This window comes from Coenobita brevimanus, chromosome 25, assembly GCF_032717465.1.
Source record: "Coenobita brevimanus isolate Jiangsu-jjx chromosome 25, ASM3271746v2, whole genome shotgun sequence".
Lineage (NCBI taxonomy): Eukaryota > Metazoa > Arthropoda > Malacostraca > Decapoda > Coenobitidae > Coenobita > Coenobita brevimanus.
The window spans coordinates 1,193,044-1,217,879 of NC_136978.1; the positions used below are offsets into that span (position 1 = coordinate 1,193,044).

The window sequence follows — 24,836 nt, forward strand, 5'->3', positions numbered from 1 at the left end:
TAAGAAATAACTATGTACATATTTGGATGTCTTCTAAAAGTTTGCCAAAAAGGAGAGAGAGTTCTTCGGGTTTTCCATGTGATTAAACTTGGATACAAATATATATATAAAAAAAAAAAAAAAATAGAGCCTACGGAAAGTACCCTGGCATCTCCGGAAAATTTTGAGTTATACTGCATTGTAGCTTTTGCGTCGGGCGGGCTGTTCAAATTAAAGGGATTCAAAATTTGGAAACTGAACTGATGAACCCTTCCCAGGTAATGACCTTTTTTTTTTTTTTCTTTTAATTCTGGCTGCCACATGACAATTTCACTTAGCTTTGGGGAGAGGCTTTTCATAGCGGAGAAAATGTAATGGTTTTGTTTTATACACCTTTCATCCCGACAGGCTTCCCAAAAGGTAAATAAATCGTCTAAATGTAGGGGGAAAAGAAGGACTATAAAATTGCTATATAAAACTGATGTCATCCGAAGACATTTTAAAATCTGACTTTTCGCTCCAACCAAACGCCTTCATTTAATTTAGGGTGAAACTGTCTGGCCTGAAGTGCATGGATGACAAATGTATGACTGCACTGGCGGACATCCCTCCCACGGTGAATATAAGATGTTTCTGCCGATGTTTCTGCGTGGCTGTCTCTTACTAATACGCATCCAGACTTGCCTTCATCTAGAGAGGGGCTGTCGGGGGGGGGGGGATGGGAGAGAGAAGGCTGCTTGAAGTTACTATGCAGAATATATCCTTCCATCAACCCGAGGACGTCATTATTTTTTTTATTTATTCTTACAGGTACCAGACAGTTATATACATTCTAGAACACCCTGGTAGTGAAGAGTCAGTGTCACCCGGCCATTTCAAACGGTCTATTCTAAGCTTAACAAAATCGTCTGGAGATGGTAAACAGGCGCCTTTGTCGCCTGTCCTGCCTGGAAGCTGGCGACCTTGCAACCCCCTTCGCAGAAACTCATAATTGGCCATTACAGCACTAAAGCGGACATTAGTCTGCTCTCTCTCTCTCTCTCTCTCTCTCTCTCTCTCTCTCTCTCACACACACACACACACACATACACACACACACACACACACACACACACACACACACACACACACACCAACTTGTGTGCATACAGAATTCTATGGACCGTGACACCCACATTTCACCAACGAAACCGTCACAGGAACACGAAACTTAACAAAAATACTTCCTCAGAGGATATCAACCTAACCAAAGTCAAAATGTGAGCCATCCCTCCGTGAGGGGATACGTTCATACATACATACATACATACTTACATAAACAGTGTCAGTAATATAGTTGATGACGTCCTTGGGCTGAAGGGTTAACACTAGAAAGCAAGAAACGAAGACTAGAATGGTTATCGCAAACAGCTTGACGAAAATCAATTGGATATATTATTGAACCTGAGATCATGAAGAGGAAGGCAACCCACCCCCCTTTTATGAGTTTTTAAACACCTGTAAAAATATATATATATAAAGTTGTTTGACCATTCGGAAAGCGTAACCTGTTTACCGCGTTGACATTCTCGTCTCCAGTGTTTTAACAGTAAGCTTGATAAATTGTGGGCTTCCCTGCACCATCGCTTAATTCAGTCTTCATGATACAGTCTATAATAATGTCTGCATAATTGAAAATAAGAGTGCAAAAGTGTGAATAAATTTCCACTTTTTAACGATAATTTATGAAGCATATGATAATAATAGAGTAAGTTGATGTTTGTGCTCCGTGGTGTGGGGTGCAGGCCAATCACATCCAGCCAGCTACGGGTGTTCCATAAATGACCGTCAAAAATTAGGGGGTCGCCAACACCCGCGCACTCAGTTGTAATCACATGACAGTAACTAAACGTCCCCTTCGCCCTCTCCGACAAAGGCAAGATTGGAACACTAATGTCAATCGTTTTGTTTTATGGAGTCAGCATACGGCGTACAGATGCTTTTTTGGTTCAGGAGGTACTACAAACACATGACCCTAACCCCTCCAACCTGGAAAACGCCATTTGTTTTTTTTTTTCCTTGCAGTCACCAAACGATTTTTTTTTAAATCCTAGTGAGGGACTCTTAGGAACAAAACGGTAACCACTGAAACATCGGAGGAAGACCTGTCATTTTACATTCACTTTGGCTTTCGTCAGACGATTGTACTCGACACTGAGAAAATTCCTAAGGCCTGAGAGTAAAGAAACAGTCTCGAGTTAACCTTAAAGCCTGGGGAACTACCCATCTGTTTAGCTAACGCCAGACGATTTACTCGCAAGGAAATCTCCCCCAAATCTTAGTTAATTAAGGTAGCATCTAACCCTTCCAGCTTGAAAAATCTCTCCCAAGTTGAATAAAAGTGTGTGGCGACAGCAAGAACAAATTAAAAAAAAAAATACTGAAGGGGTTAAAACTGCACCAAAAATAATGTCAGTCTACAGGTATGAACAGCCTCCTTCAATCATGTTACCTACGGTGATCATTACAAGATATCCCAATGCCGTTTCACTAATGTTTCTTACAACCTGACAAACAGCTCGTCTCATGCATAAATAAACGAATAAATAAACTCTCACCATCAACAACATCTAGATCTCTAAATGTAATGTATAAAAAAATAAGTAACTGACAGTATTATGCATTTTAACAGGTTCCACTTTACAGGGCGTTATACAGTGTTTAATCATACACTATAGGATAGGGAAATAGAGGGATGCTGGCAGCGTCACTTACCCATGATGCTCTGGAGGGCTACGAGGTCAGGTCACACGCGGAGGGGAGTCAGATGAATGAAGTCAAGGTGAAGTCAAGCCGTGGAGCTCAGTTGACCATGACGATGTGGAGAGTTGATGATGATGATGATGATGTGGATGCCGCACTCGGAGGGGGCGCTCGCTCCTAAATCGAAGCTTGCGCCAAACTACTTTTCCGCACTTAGAGTTTGAGATCTCGCTTGCAACAAACTTATCCTTATTTTCCTTTCCTTTCTTCTCACAGTTTGATATCTAGCTCACACCAAACATCCCTATTTTTATCTCGTCTCACAGTTTAATACCGTAGCTTGCACCAAACTTCTCTCTCTTTTCTCCTTCCTGCTCACAGTTTGATCTCGAAGCTTGCACCAAACTTATCCCCTTTTATTTTTTCTCTCTTTCTCTCCTCCCCTCTCACAGTTTGATATCGCACGCTCTTCTCCCTTGCGGATCGCTTAGAGTATAAAAATAGGAGAGTATTATCGCGCAGAGAGGGGGAGTTGAGGTGTAATGACTCGACTCACTGCGGGCGGGGTTGGGCCGCGTTCAGTTTCTCACTCTCTCACAGGCACAAGCATAAGAGGGGAACTGTGACTTCTGAGGGCACTAGGCGATGGTGGTAGTGGCTTGAAAGGAGGCCAGAGGGGGCAAAAAAGGAGGGCAGAGAGCAAAAAAGGGGGCGCCAAAGAAGGGGGTGGAGGCAAAGGGGAATACCAAAAAGGGGACACTGGCGGGAGGCTTTTTCTCGAGGGGATCACCAAAAAAAAAGAACGTGGCGCTCAAGAACGTGGCACAAAGAAGGAACTTGATTCACAGGGGATAACGAAGAAGGGAATGTGACTCCGAAGTGGAATAACAAAGAGGAAGGTGACTCTCAGGGAGTAATAACAAAAGGCGGAGCTAACGCAGAGGGAAGGAACAGGTGAGGAAAGGCGACTCAACGAGGAAGAAAGAAGAGATGGAAAAAGGTGACTCGGAGGGATGGGAGAGAGGAAGGAACTGGCTCACAAAGAATATTAAACGGGGAAAGATGATTACAAAGGGAACAAAATTAAGACAGATGGTTTACAGAAGGAACAGAAATCTAGGTAATTTTTCAGTGGCACTGAAATTTGAGCAAATGGATTTCGTGGGGCAGTAGAATTTTAGGCAAATGGCTTTCAGGGAAGACAGAAATTTGGGTAACTTGGATGGCTTTCAGAAGGACAGCAAGGACTTGGTTTGGTCGCTTTCAGGGGGGTACTAAAATTTTCGTAGATGGCTGGCAACAAAAGGGGAGATGAGAGTTGAAGGTCGAGGCCGCCTATACCCGCTACTCGAGGCCGCTACTTCATTAAACTTGTGTCCTCCAGTCCATCAGCGTCGCAGTTTACGTCGTCCCCAATTTACTTCGCAGTTTTACGTCCTTGAAGTTTGCGTCCTCGCAATTTACGTCTTCCCTGAGCACTAGTCCTTGTTTCATGCCCTCACAAGCTGCTCAGTGTCTCTTTTCTCACCCTTGAGCTGTTGCAATGGGGATATGAACGTCACTCCTCTTACCTAATTGCAGTGGTATGTTTAAGTAACTTTTTTTTCCTCCCCAAATATTGTAGTGAGATATAAGTTCCTAAGTTTTCCCACCTTCCAGATAATGCAGATGAATTTTCAAATCACTTATCTCACCCTTCACTTCTTGCAATTGGATTTTTAAGTTACTTCTACCCTTCTGTTCTTGCAATGTTTTTTTTTCTTAGAAGCACCTGTTATGGAAAAAGGCCGCAGGATGGCAGACTTTTTTTTTTTTCCTTGCAAATGCCCTGAGGAATGTGTTGTTGTTTTTTTGTGTGTGACGATAGGCGAGTCCTGGTCTTTTTCGATCTCAGTCCTGTCCTTTCACAGTCTTGGTCCTCACCTGTCTATAGGTTTTGTTTCTGTCCTTTTTAGGCCTTAATCCTGCCTTTTCCAGATCTTGATTCTATCCTTTCTCAGTCTTGATCCCTTCCTTGATCTTAACCCCGCCTCTTTTTTTCGATTTGCCCTTTCTCTATCTTGGTCCTGCCCTTTCTCGATCCTGATCTTGCCCTTTCTCGATTCTGACCTTCCCCTTTCTTGAACCTGGTCTCGCCCTCTCTTGGTCTCAGTCCCTCCCTTTCTTTCGGTCCTGCCTTGCCCTGGGTGACCCGCGCCGAGTCCCACAGCGGGCCAGGTCAGTGCAGGTCGCCCCCCAGGTAAAGTGACCCAGTTCCTAGGCGGTGAGCGGTGTTATTTTATTTATATATTTATTTTTTGGAGGGGAAGGAGGGGAAGGCAGGGGTTAAAAGAGACCAAATTCAGCCTTACACTTACACTCCACCTCGTTCTCCTGGCCACACTAACACCACTGCAGGATAATTAAGCCAAGGAGAAACAGAGGGACAGTCTGGAGTAGCAGTCGCAGCAGTTCCTAATCTTCTAGACAGGGAGGGAGGGGGGCGCTCAACCCGCAGAGAAGGAGAGGATTTACAAAAACGAGTGCTTTATCCTCCGACGAGTGGAATAATTAATAAAAACGGTGCTGGATTTTTGCCCAAGAGTGTCCGTGTTGTGGTAAGGCAGGCGAGGTGGGAAGGCGGGGCTGGCACACACCTCACACACACAGACACACACGGCTCGGCGGGCGTCGCGGGCCACACTAAGAGGGCCAACTGTGTGCCACTAACAGCCACCACCACCGCCTTTATCCCTCCTGCCTGCGCATCATCCTAGTCGAATGTCACCCCCGGGCCCCTTCCGTGAGGACTCTACTACACTTTATCCCTCTATTCTGCCCTAAACTTGTACAGGAAGGATTAGGGTGTGTGGGGATTGCGTGTGTTGCAAGTTGCTTGCGTGTTTGTGAGGGAAATCGTGTGTCTGGCAGCGTGGCACCAGCTAGGCAGGTCCCCCAGGTGAACCTCTTGCTCTCTCCCCGCGCTGTACGATAACTTGCGCCTACTGCGAGATGTGCCCATCATCATCATCATCATCATCATCATCATCATCATCATATCGTTCTCGTCGTCATAACCTCAGTTCATCATCATCAGCATCTTTATCATCACCTTTACAGTCCAAGAAAGTGATCCCGTCATCATCATCGTCGTCGTCGTCGTCACCACCACCTTCACAGTCCAAGAAATAGTATCCATCATCATCATCATCATCATCATCATCATCAATGTCCTTACAGTACATTCCCACGACAAAAATTCAATTCCACGTCAACACAATGCCACGTTCGCTTTAAATTAGTGAAGGTCCACAGAACTTCCTTTAAAAAACCTACTTTTCTTCCATTTTGGCCCATTATCTTAATGTGTACTTTAGAAAATTAGTCAGCCTGTGTGCCGTGTTCTCATTTGATTAGGGAACTGTAACACCTCTTCCTCTGCGATTTATGTTGCCACTGATGCATGTTGGATTTGAAAACATGAAAGAGGATGTAGGGTACAGATATGGTACGTAGAATGAGTCGCAAAACAGGAAGTGATAAGGATTCTGCTACACCCAGTGAAGCTATGAGTGTCCCTTACATTATCACAAAAGTGGAATTAGAACCTGTGTGTGTGTGTGTGTGTGTGTGTGTGTGTGTGTGTGTGTGTGTGTGTGTGGTGGCGAGGGGGGATGTGCCCTGTCATACCACGCCTTTGCATTATTATAATACACACACCAGTCACCCCCACACCTGTCATTCTCTCTCTCTCTCTCTCTCTCTCTCTCTCTCTCTCTCTCTCTCTCTCTCTCTGTGTGTGTGTGTGTGTGTGTGTGTGTGTGTGTGTGTGTGTGTGTGTGTGAGAGAGAGAGAGACAGAGACAGAGACAGAGAGAGAGAGAGAATGAAAATGTGGACACTGTCACTTTATTCTTTGTTCCATTCCTAATTTCCTCATTCCGTCCCCTCCGTCTCTCCGTCTCACCCTCTGCACCTTTTCTATCTTCTGTCTGTCCCATTTTCTCTGTTTCTCTACATCTGTGTCTCTTTCTTATTTTATTTGTAATTTTCTCTTCTTCCCGTTTCTTTGTCTCTGCAAGTCTGTCTGTGCATTACCCTGTTTACTTTTCCTCCCCCCTTTGCTTAACAGTAACCTCGTCCTAGTGGGTGATTTCGTTGCATTACTTCCGTGGCGATTTATTTTGGATGTCACAATTAATGACCCCGTGGTCTTCCCCCTCCCCCCTTTTTTTATATATATTCTCGCACCTTCGTCTTTATCTATCTCGGTTTTCCGGTATTTTCCCCCAACGCGGATTTGTCACACCGCGCCGAAACACCCCAACATATGTAAACAGAACTTTACAATTTCGGCGCAACACTCGGAGAAACTTGCTATAGCCTTCGATCTTTGTGTGTGTGTGTGTGTGTGTGTGTGTGTGTGTGTGTGTGTGTGTGTGTGTGTGTGTGTGTGTTCTGTGACCTTTGCCTTGCCCCCCCCCACATGACCCCCGTGGACTTGTTCTAATGACCCCGACATGACAGGACCCCAAAGTTCTTGCACAAGGGAGCCTTCGACACTGGCGTGGGGGTAAGCAGTAGGAGGTAATATTATCCACATTAACCTTCTGCCTGATACTGCTAAGCAAAAATGAGGAAATGAGAAATGAAAGAATGAATATAGTGAACGTGTCCACTCTCTCTCTCTCTCTCTCTCTCTCTCTCTCTCACACACACACACACACACACACACACACACACACACACACACAAGCCGTCTAAGCTGATGAGACGGAGTTCCCCAGGGATCTCGTCTGTCTGTCCCAAGAAGGCGTTAAGACAGGGCTAAGACGGTGAAACAAGGCCTTAGGGGAGAGGCTGTTGCTGTCTTGTTGGAGGAAATTGCTGTCTGGTTGGGCTACAATTGGTCGTGCTGTTTCAAGAAATTGTCGGATGAATGTGTGTGTGTGTGTGTGTGTGTGTGTGTGTGTGTGTGTGTGTGTGTGTGTGTGTGTGTGTGTGTGTTGGGGGGGTTGTGTCGTATGTGTGTGGTGGGTGGTGTGTGTGTGGGGGGGGAGTTTGTTGTGTGTGTGTGTGTTTTGTGTATATGCATGTGTCTTGTGTGTCTGTATGCGTCTGTGTTTAGGTATTTGTGTGCATTTAACCCAACTTTCGTCTCTGATGAATATTTCTACGTTTGTATTTGTATTTAATTTTGTCTTGTCACCTTGAATAAAGTGGCAGGGTAAAGAATATTAGATAAATACCAGGCAATTGTGTGTGTTAGTTTTACTGGAGAAAGTCTGGTTATGGGCATTTAGTTATTTACGACATTTATGCGGCAGATGTGTTAGAGAGAGAGAGAGAGAGAGAGAGAGAGGAGGTGGGTGTGGCCTAAAGGGAAAGCCAGGGAGGGGCCTCTAGGTGTAAGTTGAGACTCTCTCTCTCTCTCTCTCTCTCTCTCTCTCTCTCAGTATTTACCCCCTCTTCACATCTTTTTTTACAAGTTTCATTCTTTCCTTTCTTGTTCTCCTTCCATATCATCATCTTCTACTGCCTTCTCTCTTTCTATCCCTTCTTCCTTCCTTCTTTCTGCTACTTTCCTTCTTGCCTCCTCCTTTTTTCCTCATTGTCTTCATCTCTTCTAATCTTTCACTCTTCCTTCCCTACTATCTCTTTTTCTTATACTGTTTCCATATCTGTCCTACTTCCGCATCTTCTCTTCCTGCATTACTACTCTCTCTCTCTCTCTCTCTCTCTCTCTCTCTCTCTCTCTATCTATCTATCTATCTATCTATCTATCTATCTATCTACCTCTCTCTCTTTACCTCATAGCGCTCTCCTCCCCTCTTTCCAGGACTATGCTTCTTTCCCTGCCTCCCTCCCTCCTTCCAGTACTCATCCTCCCTTCCTCACTCCCTAACCATCCCCCACACCTCCCCCTCTAAAGTATTGACTAGATCCTTCTAAGCTTGGGGTCCTAGTACCTCCAATAGTAGATGAGTAGATGTGGTGCTGGTAGTGTGGTGGTTGTGGTGGTAGTGGTTGTGGTTGTATGGTACTTGTGGTGGTGGTGGTGGTTGTGATGGTATGATAGTTGTGGTGATGGTGGTAATGGTTGTCAGCAGCTGTGGTAGTAGTGAAGGCGAAGGGTGTGAGTTGGAGAGAGGGCCATCTGATGACAAACAAGGAACCATGGAGGCGGTTCGTTTTCAGCCACCCCTACAGGATTTAGGCGGCTGGCGATAGATAGATACATAGATAAATAGACAGATACATAGACAGATAATTTGTTGTTGTTGAGAAGGCTTTATTATCTTAAACACGGCTTAGAGAAATACGGCAAAGCGAGGAAAAAGAAGAAAGATCATGGGCGTTAGAAGGGTAGGACAGGCATAAGGCACATACAGTGAAACAAAAGACATCCACGCTCCTCTTCCTTCTTTTTCCCCTCCCTTCCCCTTATTTTTCTTTCTTTTTCTTGCTTACTTTCTTTTTCTTGCTTACTTTCTTTCTTTTTCTTGCTTACTTTCTTTCTTTTCTCATAGGGATGGTGGTAGAGGGTGCAGTGGTTCTGGGTGTTCCATAACCATTATTTCGATTTCCAGACGATTATATTCAGCTTAGGAGAGACTTATTTAAACTGGAGGGGTTAGACACAGCTTTCGTTAACCCCTTTACCTCTACGTTGCCCTGTGTAGCTGAATAAAATCGTCTTGATGATGATGATAATAATAATAATAATAAATTATAATAATAAAAATAATAATAATAGTATAAAATAGATTAACTTTTCTTCTTTTCTCATGACCTTGACTCCATGACCTCCTCTTTAGTGCGCTCTCTCTCTCTCTCTCTCTCTCTCTCTCTCTCTCTCCCCACCACCACCTGAGCTTCCCCTCCCCCTCCGACCCCGTCCCGCCCATCCCCACCACCCTCCGTGCGTAAGTATAGCGTATTGACCGAGGCCCATCCACCCACACCTACACCTACCCCTCCACCTCCCACCCACACCTTACTACTCCACCCATTCAGCTACTTACCTACCACACCTTCACACTTCTACCCACCTCACCAAAGGTCACTCCACATTCTCTCCACCCACCAGCTTTATACCCCACTTCCTTATCCACCCTCCCTCCCTCCAACCCACCAGTTATATCCACTCACTTACCCACCCTTGCCACATTCTGTCCATCCATTAACTCGTACTCCACTCACCCACATCCAAATATTCCACCCATTCACTCACCCACATCCAAATATTCCACCCATTCACTCACCCACATCCAAATATTCCACCCATTCACTCACCCACATCCAAATATTCCACCCATTCACTCACCCACCCACCCCATTTTCGCACCTTCTGTCCACTTCCCCAAATTTCCATCCATTCCCTGTTCACCCAGTATCCTATAATTCACCCTCGTTTCCATGCACTCACCATCCACCACACCCGCCAACTCAACCCTCTCCACTCTTTCACCCTCACTCCACCTAACCAAGGCTTTTTTTTGCTCTGTCCACCCAATGACTTATACTCTACCTGCTCATTCACACTCCCTCTCACCAATCCGCATCTACCAGATTCCTCACTCACTCACCATCCTACCCACCCCTTCACCTTTCATCCACCTTCAAAATATCTGTCCACTCTGTTTTCACTCACTCTTCCACCCTACACCCCCCCCCACACATCTGCAGACTCCAACCACCCTCTTCCTACATCTCTTTCTGCAAAGTTATAGAAAAATGTCATAACAAATCCTGACAGGAAATCTCAAGGCCTGGGCTTAGATGGGCACAGATCCTCTATAGTCAACTTATTTTCAATCACTGGAACTGGATCACCCAACTCCCACTTAGCTGTAGTTGCATAAAATTCAATGAGCCATAGTTGTGAGGTACAAATGAGTCTCCTTGATTACAACCACACTTAGCAATCAACTTAGCTGAGAGATGGTTTGGGATCTACATCAGGTTAGAACAAAATCAAAGTCCCTAACTGGTGAGACACAAATCCCGTATACACAAAGGAGTCTGTTGCTTCCATCACTGGGCTAGATAGAACAAGGATGGAATCATGGGTGTGAGTTACTGTCCCTGTAAGTCACCATTTTTATATTCACTTGCTATTTAATTCACTGAAAACAGCAAAAAAAAAGAAAAAACAATGCTCGTTTAGGTTTTACTGCTCCCTGTAAAGCTGCATGCCAGTTTCCCGCACGGTTCCACTTACATGAAAACAGCTGTTGTAAATTGGAACATATCCTTGTCTTATAAAGAGGAAAGCCTATGTAAAATAGCCCAAATGAATCAATGGATACTAGCATGAGGAGCCAGCACAAAGGTGGATTTATGATCAGCATCCTGCAGCAAGTCAGGAGTGTCATGCCGTATGGTTATGAGACTTGGACACTAATGGAGTAGGATATTTGTAGGCTCAAACATTTGGAGATGAGAATGATCAGATGGATGTGTAGTGTGTCCTTGAATGACAGGCCTGGGGTTAGGATTGCAAATGACGAGTTGAGAGGAAGGATTGGACTTGAGTTGGTTTGAGCATATGGAATGGATGGAAGATGACAATTGCATGTCAGGGGTAAGAAGTGTGACATTGAGAGTAGACCTGTGACATGCTGATTGAAGAGACTTGGGACTAGGCCACAGAGAGTGACCTAGGGGATAAGGGACTGAATAAGGAGACTGAAAGAGATTGAGCAGCTTGGAGAGCTGCCATTAGATGACCAAGGCCTAGAAATGCAAGAGCCTTTATAAAACCAAGTGACAAAGCGAAGTGATTTATGATTGGGAAGTAAATGCGATTAGCCAGAGATATCACACTGAGTACAGCCTCACACACCAAGCACGGGAGGCAGGGTTAGGTGCTGAAGCAACTCGGTGCTCTGTTTACGCTGATGCTGATTCGTACAGTGGCTCTGTTCATCGGTAAATGGAGTACAATGAACCCTTTTTATAGGACTTCTTCTTAAACTAAATCCACAGAAAACTACCAAAAGGATGCTTTGTAGAGTTCCATTACTACCCATAAAAGCAGTTTCTCCCAGCAAACAGCACCAGTTGCATGGAGAAAGTCTTGCTATTTTGTTAGACATCCATTACTCGTAACGAAGACTGTTTACGCTGAGTTAACAGCAGTTACCGAGTGTGGGAACGACTACATGTTAGGTACAGTATCAATCCAATAATGAAACTCAGCCTGCAGCAAATTTATTTATTTAATGGTAAATATTGTATACACAAAAACTCACAGCAAATCAGTATAACTGAGGATATGGAGTTTGATGTATACTGCATCATCATTACCATTATAATCATAACCTCTTTTTATCACCCCTGGCTTCGGGGGAGGTAGGTTCAAGAGCAAGAGCCTGATAAAGGGACAGTTAATCAACATCCCCAATTAAATGGGTAATACATTACTCTCATTCACTAACCACACAAGTCACTTTACCCTAAACTCTACCTCAGAGGTGTAATCAACCAGACTTCTGCACTTCACTGCATCATCATCATCATCATCATCATCCAATCCTACGTTGCCCCATGAGGAGCGTAGGAGCCCGGGGCTAGGCAGTTGGTCCTGACATTTAAGATGAGAGTGACCAACCTCACTCATCCCTGAGTGGCATTACGTGAGCAATAATCCCCAACCACCCCTTGGATATAAACCTTCACTGGCTCAGTCCGATTGGAGCACAATAATTACCCACTAAACCACCAGGCACCAAAATTTGTTTATATGATTACCACCCAGCGTAGTAAATAGTTTCCTGGTGTACAGGAAACCATTTGGCTTGTCACTCAGTGTAGAGTCACCCTCAGGCAGAAGGAAGAGGAAAGAATCAAGGAATGAATGACAGAAGAGGGAGTGTAAAGTCACCCGTAGGCAGAAGGATGAGGAAAGAATGAAGAAAAGAAAGATAGAAGATGGAAGGAAAGACAGATGGAGGAGAGGACAGGGCAGACACCCGACAGCAGCACTACATTGAGTGAGAAGATCTAAGAAATTACCAATGTCATACAGGTACTGGTATATAGTAAAATAAAGCACCAACAACACCGGAACATACAGTATATAAGTATGTTACTGCCTAAGCTATACAGTATAAATAATATATAAATGTGTGAAAAAATAAGAATTACTTTGCATATTACTCAAAAACAAGGATAACAGTAAAAAACTATCATGTAGTTCATCTACAAATAAACACAATATGATATTACAGATCAAGAAACCTTATTGATATCTGTGTATATGCAAGAATTTACTGTAATAAAACACTACATAAAAATGGCTCACAAGAGAAAAAAGTAACAATTGTTTTTTTACATGCTGAGGAACAGTGCAAAGAAATATCTGAACAGACTTAGGGATGAAGATTGTTTAGTTATTTGAGCCATCCACTGATAAATGAATGAGTACTGGTGTAGTAATATTGTAACCCCTTCAGTCCGATAACATATTTTATAATTTCTCATTAAGATACAGTACTACAAAATTGTTTTATTCTGCTTAGGGGTTAATGAAGGCCGAATCTAACTCCTCCAGTTCAGAAAGTCCACCCTGTTCTTAATAAAACTGTGGAAAGGGCAAAAACAAAATAAATTATGTCACCCAACTTGAGGGGCTAATGAAATTACAAGTCATACTGCAATAAGAAGCAAAACAAATGTGCATCTGCATTAAGTACATAGAGGTTAACATTACATAGCAATTATATTTTTCAAAACAACTAATTATTAACCAGATGCATCTGGCAATGAATTAAAAAGCACAGAATTATCTTATATAATTATTTAAAATATGCACCAGACAATAAATTCAAAGTGTAACAGAAATCAAGACCTCACCATAGCCACATACAAACATAAGTATGTCCAATAGCACTCTTCCAATTCAGGTTTGCTACAAGATGGAAGACACAATGGCTTGGCCCATAATATTGTTAATTAAGGACAATCCTTAACACCTCTTTCTTCCAGTTCACTTCTTCATGTGGCTCGTTAATATTCTCGTATGATATTTAGGCTATGCAAATTGTGTCAGAAAGAGATACTGACTAGAAAAGTGTACGTGAGAGAGGTGGAGGGGAAGACCAAGGATGAGATGGAAGGATGGAGTGAAGAGATATATGAGGGGGGGGGGGTGAGGGTGAGACAGAGGGAGGGCAGGTATGACCAGAGGACAGGGCTGAAGGCTATTTGATTGCAGCCACCCCTTATGGGAATAAAGCATCTGGCAGTTGATAGACAGACTGTCAGTATTACCAAATATAACAAGCGTACAGGAGACTATAAACATGTAATATGGAAAATAATTTGCTTGGTATGAGGTGTCTGTTAAGCCTACTAAGCACATGAAAATACAACAGTAACTTGCAGTACACACTGTTGTTACTGGTACTGTATCAGAAGTTACAATATCACAACCACATCTAGCCACAGCACAACAAAAATTAATCCAAGTTCTATTACAAGATCCCAATTTCCAGCATACATCTACAGTAAGACCTTGTTGTATGTCAGGGATGTATTCCAAAATAAAACCATAACTTGTTACATAGCTACATTCTGTACTGCAAATTGAGGAAAATTGGCAGATTATCTTGAAAGACAGCACTGGAACTCTAACAGGCAATTTTCTCTTAATTACTGGGAAGGTTATAGCAAAAAAGTGACATACAACAAGGATTTTCAGCAAATAACATCTGTGAAAACCAATAGCATTCAGCTTTCCATCTGGCATCACTCCACATAACTATGTGGTGCATATGTCTACAGAGTCTAGATGTAGATGCCAGTTCTTCTGAATGATCTGCTTTCTAAAACTTTCAATCTCCCCACAGGAAATGTCCCAGTGATATAAGTTGCCCAGGTATTTCAAGTCAGGACAGCTGGATATGAAAGCTTTCACACTTTTCATGGTCAGGAGGAATTTGTATTTGCTCACTCTGTAGCGTCCAAATACCTTCACGGCAGCATGGAAGACTTGAAGCTTCTTGAGTGATGGCAGAACACTTGAGATAATCTTGTCAGTTAAGCAACGGATTAGGCTCCGGTTACTGTCACAGCCTCCTGGTGAGTCTTCCATGATAATGTGGGTTAGGCATTTCGTGCTCTTCAACATGGAGGTAAAGGCATCCATATCAACACGAAATACATGGTACAACTTTATGATCCTGAGGGCTGGGAAGGATATGTTGCCTTTAAAGTTCTTATGTCGCAGTAGCGACCCAGTCATGAAGACGAACACCTCAAGTACGGGTGCACGCTGAGAGAATGCTGCCAGCTTCTTTTGGTCCCACCTGCAGGTGCTCTTGAAATGAGTTAGTTGAGTGGTATGAAAGGCAAATTCAAGGTCTCCATCAGTAAACACTTCAAGGTATTTAAGTCTAGGAAAATTAGAAAGATAGTGAAGTCCTCCTCGTTGTTTGTTTTGTACAACTCTGACACTAGTGACTTTGGGAAGGATGTTCTTCATTTGATAATTATGAATCAGCAGTAGGTTTTCTACTGTTTCCACTGTTGCAACATCTTCAATGTGAGTCAGTGCTAGTGGTTTACCATCATATTCAAGTTCAGAAAACATACCTTCTAAAGCTAGAATGGTGGCTCCATTTATGACCTCTTTGAGACGTGGTAAAAAGAAGAGGAGCCTACTCTCTATCCAGTGCAGTTTCTGCCTCAAGTCAACATGTGGGAAAACTATTTTTTGAAGTTTGGGACAACCAAACGCCTTTCCCCGAAATGATGTTGGGGTTGTCATTTTGTGACCATACAGAGCTGACAGACTCATAATCAGGTCATCCTCAAAGCGCATGCTGTATTTTCTTCTGTCAGTTGTGTCTAAGAATAAGCTAAGCTCTTGCAGAAGAGGGCAGTGTTTCCCAATTTCCCAGACAAGCTCTCCAGTTGCTATGTAATCTATGTTGATGGAAGTGAGGTGCTGAAAAGCTGGGGCTGTTGCAATCATCGCCTCAGCAGCGATGCGTCTGTGCTCAATCCCCATATCCTCCCACATAGATTCAATGGAATATATTTCACCTCTACCTTCATAAATATCCTTAGAAATACTTTTATCAGTTTTCTTCCTCTCATTCCAGGTGCCTAACACTCTTCGTGCTCTGGCAACCCAACAGCTTTCATGCAAATACAGGGTACTAAGATCCAGCTTTGAGACATAGCCAAGAAGGAGACATTTCAAGAATGCCTGCATAACATGGTTCATGTCACTTGTTTTAACTACAGCATCATGAGCCTTAAACTCAAATTCTATGGCAATCATTAGTTTTTCTATGTCATAATCTTCAGGATTTGACATGCCATTCAAAACTTCATCAAAAACTTCCTGCCTGTATTTAATGGGGAGTCGTGGGCTGATGTACCTTCTTATCTGGTGTATTGGGGAGAGATAGTCCTTTTCACACAAGTCCCTCATGATCTTACTGGAAAATTCATTCTGATGCAAGTCTTCAGGTACACCTCCAATGCCTTTCTTCCCCAGGATATAAAAGGCCCTCGCCAGTGACTCTGCCAGTACTGGGATTGCCAGTGAGTGGAGTTTGGGGCAGGGTCGGAGGTGGGGTGTGTGGACAGGAGGCATCACGGCTTGTGCAAGCTTGAATGGTCAGCACTGTCCTGGAAGAAAATGAGAAAGGTTACTAAAGCCTAAAATGATCTGCCCTAACTTGGGTACAAAAATGATTCTGCCTATGGGTGACTTTAGACTTCCTCTTCTGTCTTTTTTTCCTTCAGTCTTTCCTCTTCTGTGACTCTACACTTAGTGACATGCCAAATGGTTTCCCGTACACCAGGAAACCATTTACTACACTGGATGGTAACCATAAAACCAAATTTTGGCACCTGGTGGTTTAGTGGATAATTACGGCAATCCATTCGGATTGAGCCAGTGAAGGTTTATATCCAAGGGGCTCCTATGCTCCTCATGGGGCAATGTAGGATTGGATGATGATGATAACTGGTCTGCACAATACTGGAACAAAAATCAAATGGGTAGCTAAAAATTAGAAGGGTGTGCACTATGCTGGAACAAAAATGATGAGCTGCTACGAAAACTCGCATGCAGAAAGACTACAGCAACAGACTTGAATAAAATGGCAGTCCTATTTTGTCCGGGCTGTTTCGGCCATCAGTCATTTAGGCTGTAATGTCCAAAGTAGCAAATGACCAAATCTCCTACCAGCCTAAACAACATACAGCCTAAAGATGACATAGCTGAAGTTAGGTTAGGTTAGGTTAGGGTAGGTTGGTACAGTTATATAATTTTACCACCCTTCAGCCTGGAGGTTCCTTGGGCCCAAACATCTTAAGGACTAAATGTCTTATGGCCTAAACTCCAAACAACCTAAAGTTCTAATGGCATAACAGGATCACAGCCAAAAATAATACAGCTTAATAATCCCACCTCGTCCTATTTTGTTAAATGTGTGCTGTACTATACCGGAATTTTTCAACCTATAACCTGTACTGCAAATGGAGGAAAGTGACAGTTTATGAGTAGCAGAAAGAAATTTAACTAGCAACTTTCTATAGCCAATTAACTGTGGACTAAAACAATAAATAAATTTTAAAAAATACATAAAGGCAAGTTATAACAAGGCCTAACTGTACTGTATCATATCGTATCATTTATAAAGGCCCCAAGATACTTGAATGTGTCGGTCTTTTCACCCAATGGTGGCTCTCCAAGCTGCTTGACCTTTGTAATTTCAGTATTAAAGAGACTTCCATTTCACAGGTTATCATCATCGTCAGCATGCCATCCAGCATGTGCCAATACTGCCACCCTTCTTTGGCTACTTTGCAACATGCCATCTACTCATCCCATTAATTTAAGGCTAAAAAAATTTATGTGGCTTGTTAAAACACACTGTTTCAGACTCTTGGAGCTAAAGCTGATAATTTCATCTTCAAAGTAATTCTACACGGTGCTACATCACTGCAATGAAGTGGGTAATGCATTCCCAGTACAACTGTGCATCAGTTCGTTTGTTTGTTCGTTTTTGAAGGCTCCATCATGCTTGCAAGTGTCGGCCTTGGTCACCTAATGATGGTTCGATCTCTGGTAGCTTACCTATTCAGTCCCTTATCCCTGAGGTCACACTCAATGACCTCATCCCAGGTCTTTTCCGGTCTACCTCTTGCAGCCCTACCCCTAACATTAACACTTCTCACTTTCTGCACGCAATTTATCAACCCCCACCCTCTCCACATGCCCAAAGCATCTCAATCTTCTTCTCCTCATCACAACACCAATACACTCCAGTCCCATCCTACCCCTCAGCTCTTCCATCGTAAACCTAGCCCCCCCTGGCCTCACACTCAGGGACGCACTGCACATCCACCTAATCATTGTCATTTCCGTACATCTGAGCCCATGAATATCTTCTAACATTACTGCCCCACACCTAATCATTGTCATTTCTGTACAACTAAGCCCACGAATATCTTCTAGCTCCAGTCCTACCTCCAACACATAACATTTCTCCCAAATAACAAAACTCTTCCACACATTCAAGAGAATCACAAGCAAGTTCAATCCTTTCACATCTGAAAAATCTCCCAGACACACCGCACACATGCAGTCAGCATTACCTCACAATCTACCTTACTACTACATTTCTCATGTACCCTTTTATCACAGACACTGCACAAGATGGAATTACAGGCATACCCTGGTTTAACAATCTAATTGGTTAGGTAAAACCCCATCGTTAGGCGGGGTATCATATATCGGGGTACTCTTAACATGTATTTCAATGTGGACCATTTACCAGCCTTTGGTTTCCCCCCAAACCACATCCAAAACCCACCCAGATGAGCCCAAAAACAGGTTTAAAGGCAATCTAAATGGCCTAACAGCTGTCAAGGAAGCTAACCTAGGCCTAACACCTGTAAATAACTCACTAAAACTAACAAATCAAATCTGAATATCGTCATATAAGTCTGGAAAAAATCAAGCTTAGTAAACTGTACCCCAAAAGGACAATGTTCACCCCATCTATGGCTAAACCACATTATTCGAAGCCTAAAAACAGTTTATAAATCAACCTAAACACACAGTTTTAATAAATATCACAAAATCAGTACCAGTAAGAAAAATAAAAACCCATCATTAAACCAGGGTTTGGCCAACGTTAGGCAGGGTACGGTGCAATTCCTACCCCCGTCGATAAGCTGGGGTATCGCATCTAGGTGAATCATATATCGCGGTATTACTGTACTGTACTTCCCACGTCCTTGTGGCATATCACACGTAGCCACTCTCCCTCTTCTTTGACAGTACTGCCACCAGCCACAGATACCATCACTTTTGTTTTATCTGCATTTACTCTGAAGCCCTGGTGCCCCAAATCATCCCTCCCTTCCTAAATCTTTCCTCCACTTCCCTTTCATTCTCTGCAATCAACTGCAATCATCAGCATACATCATCACCCACGGAAGTCCATTTCTGAAGTCATGTGAGAGGGCTTCAAGTACCATGCTAAAAAAAGAAAAAAAAAGTTCAAAACTGACCCCTGGTGCACACCAGCATCCTCAGAAAACTCATCATTCAAATCTCCATTCACCCTTACTTAGGTGTGAGCACCTACATACATGGCCATAACCATCCTGACCAGCCACTCCTCAATCCCAAGCTTTCTCATTGCCCACTTCACCACCACTATAGGGACTCAGTCAAAGGCCTTCTCCAAATCAACAAAAACAAAGTACAGTTCCCTTTTCTTTCCTATATATTTTTCCTGAAGCTGTTGCACAATGAATATGGCATTAGTGGTCCCTCTGCCTGGCATGAACCTACACTGCATCTCGTCAATATTCACTCTTTCAAATCATGCCTTCTAGAACTCTCTCCACTACTTTCATTATCTTGAATAAAAGTTTTATGCTTCTATAATTTCCTCCTTCCAGGGCATCACCCTTCCCCATGTATACATTTACAAGTACACTCTTCGGCCAGTCACCTGGGACAACATGCTCATATACCGGTATAATCGTATTTATCAAGTCACTCTTACAAATAACCAAAACAGCAAAACCTCCTCTTATGCGATGTTCATTAACGTGCCACAGCGTTAGGCTATGAGGTTGTATTTTAGCTGGCATGGGACACTTCACAGCATCTTTTTCTTACCAACTTGGTACTGTATGCATATTGCACCTTAATTTTCTGCTGTATGTTGTCCATATATCTGTGGAGCAGCTACTGACCTAATTTGCCTCAGTAACCTACATGATTAGAAAATATATATATTGGTGATAGGCAAAATAAATAACTAAGTTAATGATGAAAGCAACATACTTTGGTCCAAAAATCAGTTGTTTCTAATGAATATAAGACCCTATATGAAAAACAGTATGATGGAACCTCACCCTTATCATAAATGTTTCAGCAGTTGAGGAGCTACCTTAGATTTTAGGCACAAATATACCAGAAAAGTTCTCATGGTGGCACTGCTGAAATAGGTAACCAGCTACCCTCAAACCTATGTGGGCTACCATAGTGCTAATAATGACATACGTTAATCATTATTATATGTATACCTGTCATAACATAAGACATTCAACAGTGAGTCAATAAACAGTGGACCTTTTTCCAAATATTATTTTGGCATTTCTCAGTACTCCGTCATAAACGCTTCCGAGCTTAGTTACCGTATTCATTGGGTGTCTACCAGCTGAATATGCAATAAAACACGGTATCTCAGGTGCAGCTTCTAGGGTTAATAAGTGACAGCTGACTTTCAATCCAAAAACAGCTTAAATATGTGAAGTTACAATACTCCTCCCGCCACTACGTTTCGTTTGTTGTTTATGTGTTATGGCCTGTCTGGAACCTCGGCCTTAGGTTCGTATAACCTTCGTAAACAGTTTACCCTGAACAATTGTATTGTATTTGCTATAGAAATGCTTTCTGGTGTTGGTCATTTATGATTAATTATAAAACCATTAAGCTTTGCACCTAAATATAAAAACTTCATTTCCAAGATTGACCAAATGCACGGCCGAGACCACCTTATGTTATTTCTTTATATCTTACGAGATCAGAAAATGGATGAAGGAAATAAAGATCAGTAGCATATTTGGGCAACAGCTACAGAAACTTTGCATCCAAATCTAAAGAAGAGCGATGGTATAATGTTGGCTATGCAGGGAGATAACCCCACTGATGATTAAACGGTTAACTATTTGATACTGGAGTGTGAATGGTACACAGAACGGTAGAGGAAGATATTATGTCTGCATGAGAAGGAATGAAAAGAAAAAGATAACTGAAGATAGAGTTGTGAGGTACGCCTTCGGATTAGAGATCAGTTTGGAGCGAGTACCAATGAAGGCAAAGTTTTTGGTAACGGTGTGAAGGTGTCAGCAGAGCTTGGAATGAGAGAGAGAGGGGGGGGGGTAAAAATTGTAGTTTATGAGGATACAATGGCCAAGGGGGAGCTCCAGGTGGCCAAACAACAGAGAGAAACCAAGATAACCAAGACAATTCCCTCCAAACTACTTTGTCCTCTTATACAGTACCACTACCCAGTTTTAACTCCCCTACATTTGTCAGCAGTAACATTTTCACACGGCATCTTCTTCAACACTAAAATATCCTGCCTTTTAAGCTACCAACTATTTTTCACCACTGCTCATCATTTAAGGGTAAATTCTTTCAATTTCAACCAAATCCAGATGACCTCGGAGTGACCAAAAAATAATGTAAACATTTAAGAATCCACTAACATTCTGGTGCTGCTGGTTCATCTGGTCGCTGTGGCTGCCATGCTGCTCTCCTTACACATATTCTCTCAGTTTGCAGCCCCCTGGGTTTACGTCTAGATGACCCTGGAACAACATACAACAGCAGCAGCAACACGTCCACTACACACATCAAATTAGGACACACTGATATATGATCATGAATTGATGGATGTGATGGCCCAGTGTGTATGTACCTGATCAATCCTTCCTCACGCTTTTCCTGTCAAATACTGCTCCAGTCTAACAACCACTACATTCATCATCTCTTTGTCAACCAACAGCCCCGTCTTCTCACTCTCATCTAATCCACACCTAGTACGATTACTTGCGACCAATGCATCTCAGTTCCATTTCCAGTCCTCTTCCATTCTCTAACTCCATCACTGCTCTGACTTAATTCAGCCAACCTTTGCTCACTTCAATCTCTCTCTCAACCATTCTTTGCACAGTTCTCTTCCAACCATAACTTTGTCACTCTTAACCAGTCCTTTCTTCTTTCTCACCCCCCCCCCCCACCCCACCCGATAAATTCTTTCTGCATCCATTCATCGTACAAAAACAATGCATGCCATCTTTCTCTCCATCCAGATCCATCCTTTGCCAGTGTTCTAACTATATCTTCCAGTCTCTCCTGAACAAACTTTCCCTTTCTTCAGCAATCTTACCCAGTTTTGTCTGCCATTCATACCATCACATCTCTCTCCTGCAAATTTGTCTTTCATTACTAACCTACCAAGTGGACTCGACTTAAGGGTAAGCCCAAAATAGGTGGAGGAAATGGTGGGTCCCAACTTTAGAATAAACCCAAAGAAGGGAATAACAACCAGGAGATCAAGTTCAGGGTGGATGACAGCAAGAAAGAGGAGTGAGCAACCCAGGGGGCTTCCACCTCGCAGGTTCCGCGGGGTCAGAGCCGAACCTTTTCCGCTTATCCCTGTTGGTTACGCGGTACTCGGAACGACCCCTTACACTCAAGCGGACAATCGAGAACCCACTCCAATCTGCTGATCCCCAACCCTGGAACTTTCACCCCACAGTAGTAGCACCACCCGAACCTAATCCACCCCTTCCATGGTTTTGCACCCTGATGAGAGGCACTCCTTAGCCATCTTTCAGCTCTCAGTTTATAGTCTAATCAATCTCTTCAACCATTCGTTCTTTTCTGACTAATCATTCTCCAGAGTATCTCCTAACCAATCAAGTCTTTCTGAAATAATAATATCTACTCTCTCCTGCCCAACTCCTTTCCTATCCTCACTCAGGGCAAACCTATCTACCATTCTTTGCATTCAAATTACTTATTAATGTACCTCAAATTAATCATCCTCCAGTCTGTCTCCTAATTAGTCAATATAGTCTTCCTGAAATAACTACCTACAAACTCACTATCCAATTCCTTTTCTAGCCTCACTCAAAACACCTACCTGCCATTCAAATTACTATTATCTCAATTTTTTGGTCAACTAATTCTTACGGAATTCTCTCCTCCATCAGAGCAATCCATCATTCCTCTCTTTCTCCCAATCATAACAGAGTCATTACCTTCTCTTCAATCTATTCTTCTTCTTAAACAATTATTCTTGAGTCATTATCCTCTCTTCCATCTAACCAATCCATCCTTCCTTTAACTTTCTCCCAAACAATCATGTCATAATCCTCTTGTCTACCTAACCAATCCATCCTTCCTGTCACTTTTTTCTAATCATAACGGAGTCATTATCCTCTTCAATCTATACTTCTTAAATCATTCTTGAGCCACTGTCCTCTCTTCCACCTAACCAATCCATCCTTCCTTTCACTTTTTCTCAAATCATCATTTGTCATAATCCTCTTGTCTAACACCATTCCATCCTTCATCTCACACTCTATCATGCAATCATTGCTGTCGCCATCCTCTCTCGTAACTAATGTCTTGTCTCAGGCTTCAACCAATCCATGAAAATTCTTCACTGGTTGCTCAACCTAATCTGTCTTCTAATCCTTACAATTCAGTCACTCAATCCTTCCCCTACTTTCTCTCTCCACACTTCGTCCCCAATCAATTATTTATGTCTAAACTGTTAATTTTTACGAATGCTGTTTGAAATAGAGGAAATATGTATGTGCTTCCTCTCACCTTTTTTGTTAAACAAGGAAGGAATCAAAGGGCCAAAGCCCGCAAGACCGCTCTTTCCAAGAGAGAGAAAAAAATGATAGCCAAAGTCATTATCCGCTGATTTCAAGATGCCTAGACACTGCATTTAAAAGACTGGTGGTCAGAGGCAGTATGAATTCAGACAGAGGAAGACAGTTAAAGTTGACTTGTTGCATGTTGCACGGGGTGTTACGTGCCCAGTAGCAATGGAGAGATGCAAGCGGAGAGTCCACTGGAGAAGCAGTGAGCACTGAAGTAGCGAAAGGCGTTGCAACAGAGTGGCGAAGAAAAATTGAAGATAGCCAGTAAGAGAAGAGTTAATGAGACGAAAAGCCTTAGACTCCACCTAATTAAGAAGAGCTGTATGTGGGAAGCCTCCCCACACGCGTTGTACTCTATACAGGGGCGTACAGTTAGTGCCCCTCCCCGTAAAACTAACTCAAAGACAAACGACCACCCCTTACGGGATCATGGTGTCTGACTGAGTAGATAAAAGTCTACAACTGTGCAGGTGTAACGAAGGACAGGGTTGGCCTAGAATTTACAAGAGATGTAATGTGATCTTTCCAAGATAAACCCAGAGAGAATGAAACCGCAAGTATCTTCATTGATGATGCAGGATCTATCTATCTATCTATTGCCAGACGTCTCAATCCCGTTTGGGGTGGCCACAAACAAATCGCCTCCACGTCGTCCTGTCCCCCGCCATTTCACTGCCCTGCTTCCAACTCACATCCCCGTCTCTCATATACCTCTCCACCCCATCCCTCCATCTCATCCTCGGCCTCCCCCTCCCTCTTCCCCCCTCCACCTCACTCACATACACTCTCTTCGTCAGTCTTTCACCCTCCATCCTATCCACATGGCCAAACCACCTCAGTGTGTTCCTCATAACACTTCCTATCACATCCACACCACAACGCTCCTTTATATCTTCATTCGTCAGCCTGTCTCTCCATGTAACTCCACAGGCTCCTCTTAAATAACTCAGGATCGAGATGGATATTAGAGGAAATGTTTATGTATGCCTGTTATTTTGATAAGTGGAAATATTTATATATGACCTATTTTGGTTAATTAGAGGAAAGTCTAGGCTACGTGTCAATAATCTACAGTAATTTATTTAAACCATCACTACCACGAACTCAACTGCATTTTCCCTGCAGTTCCCAAAGAAAGTGGTATTTTCCGATCTCTTTTGGTGATATGCTCAATTGTTGTGG

General features: G+C 42.9%; 1 protein-coding gene across 1 annotated transcript; it reads right to left on the reverse strand.

Moving 5' to 3' along the window:
• Positions 1–13,866: 13,866 nt before the first annotated feature.
• Positions 13,867–20,446, reverse strand: LOC145393732 (uncharacterized). The gene is made up of 2 exons (XM_080267775.1): positions 20,385–20,446; positions 13,867–16,346 (listed from the first exon to the last, which is right to left on the reverse strand). The coding sequence occupies exon 2, from the start codon at positions 16,309–16,311 to the stop codon at positions 14,467–14,469; it is 1,845 nt and encodes a 614-aa protein (XP_080123901.1). The 5' UTR covers positions 16,312–16,346; positions 20,385–20,446; the 3' UTR covers positions 13,867–14,466.
• Positions 20,447–24,836: the final 4,390 nt, after the last annotated feature.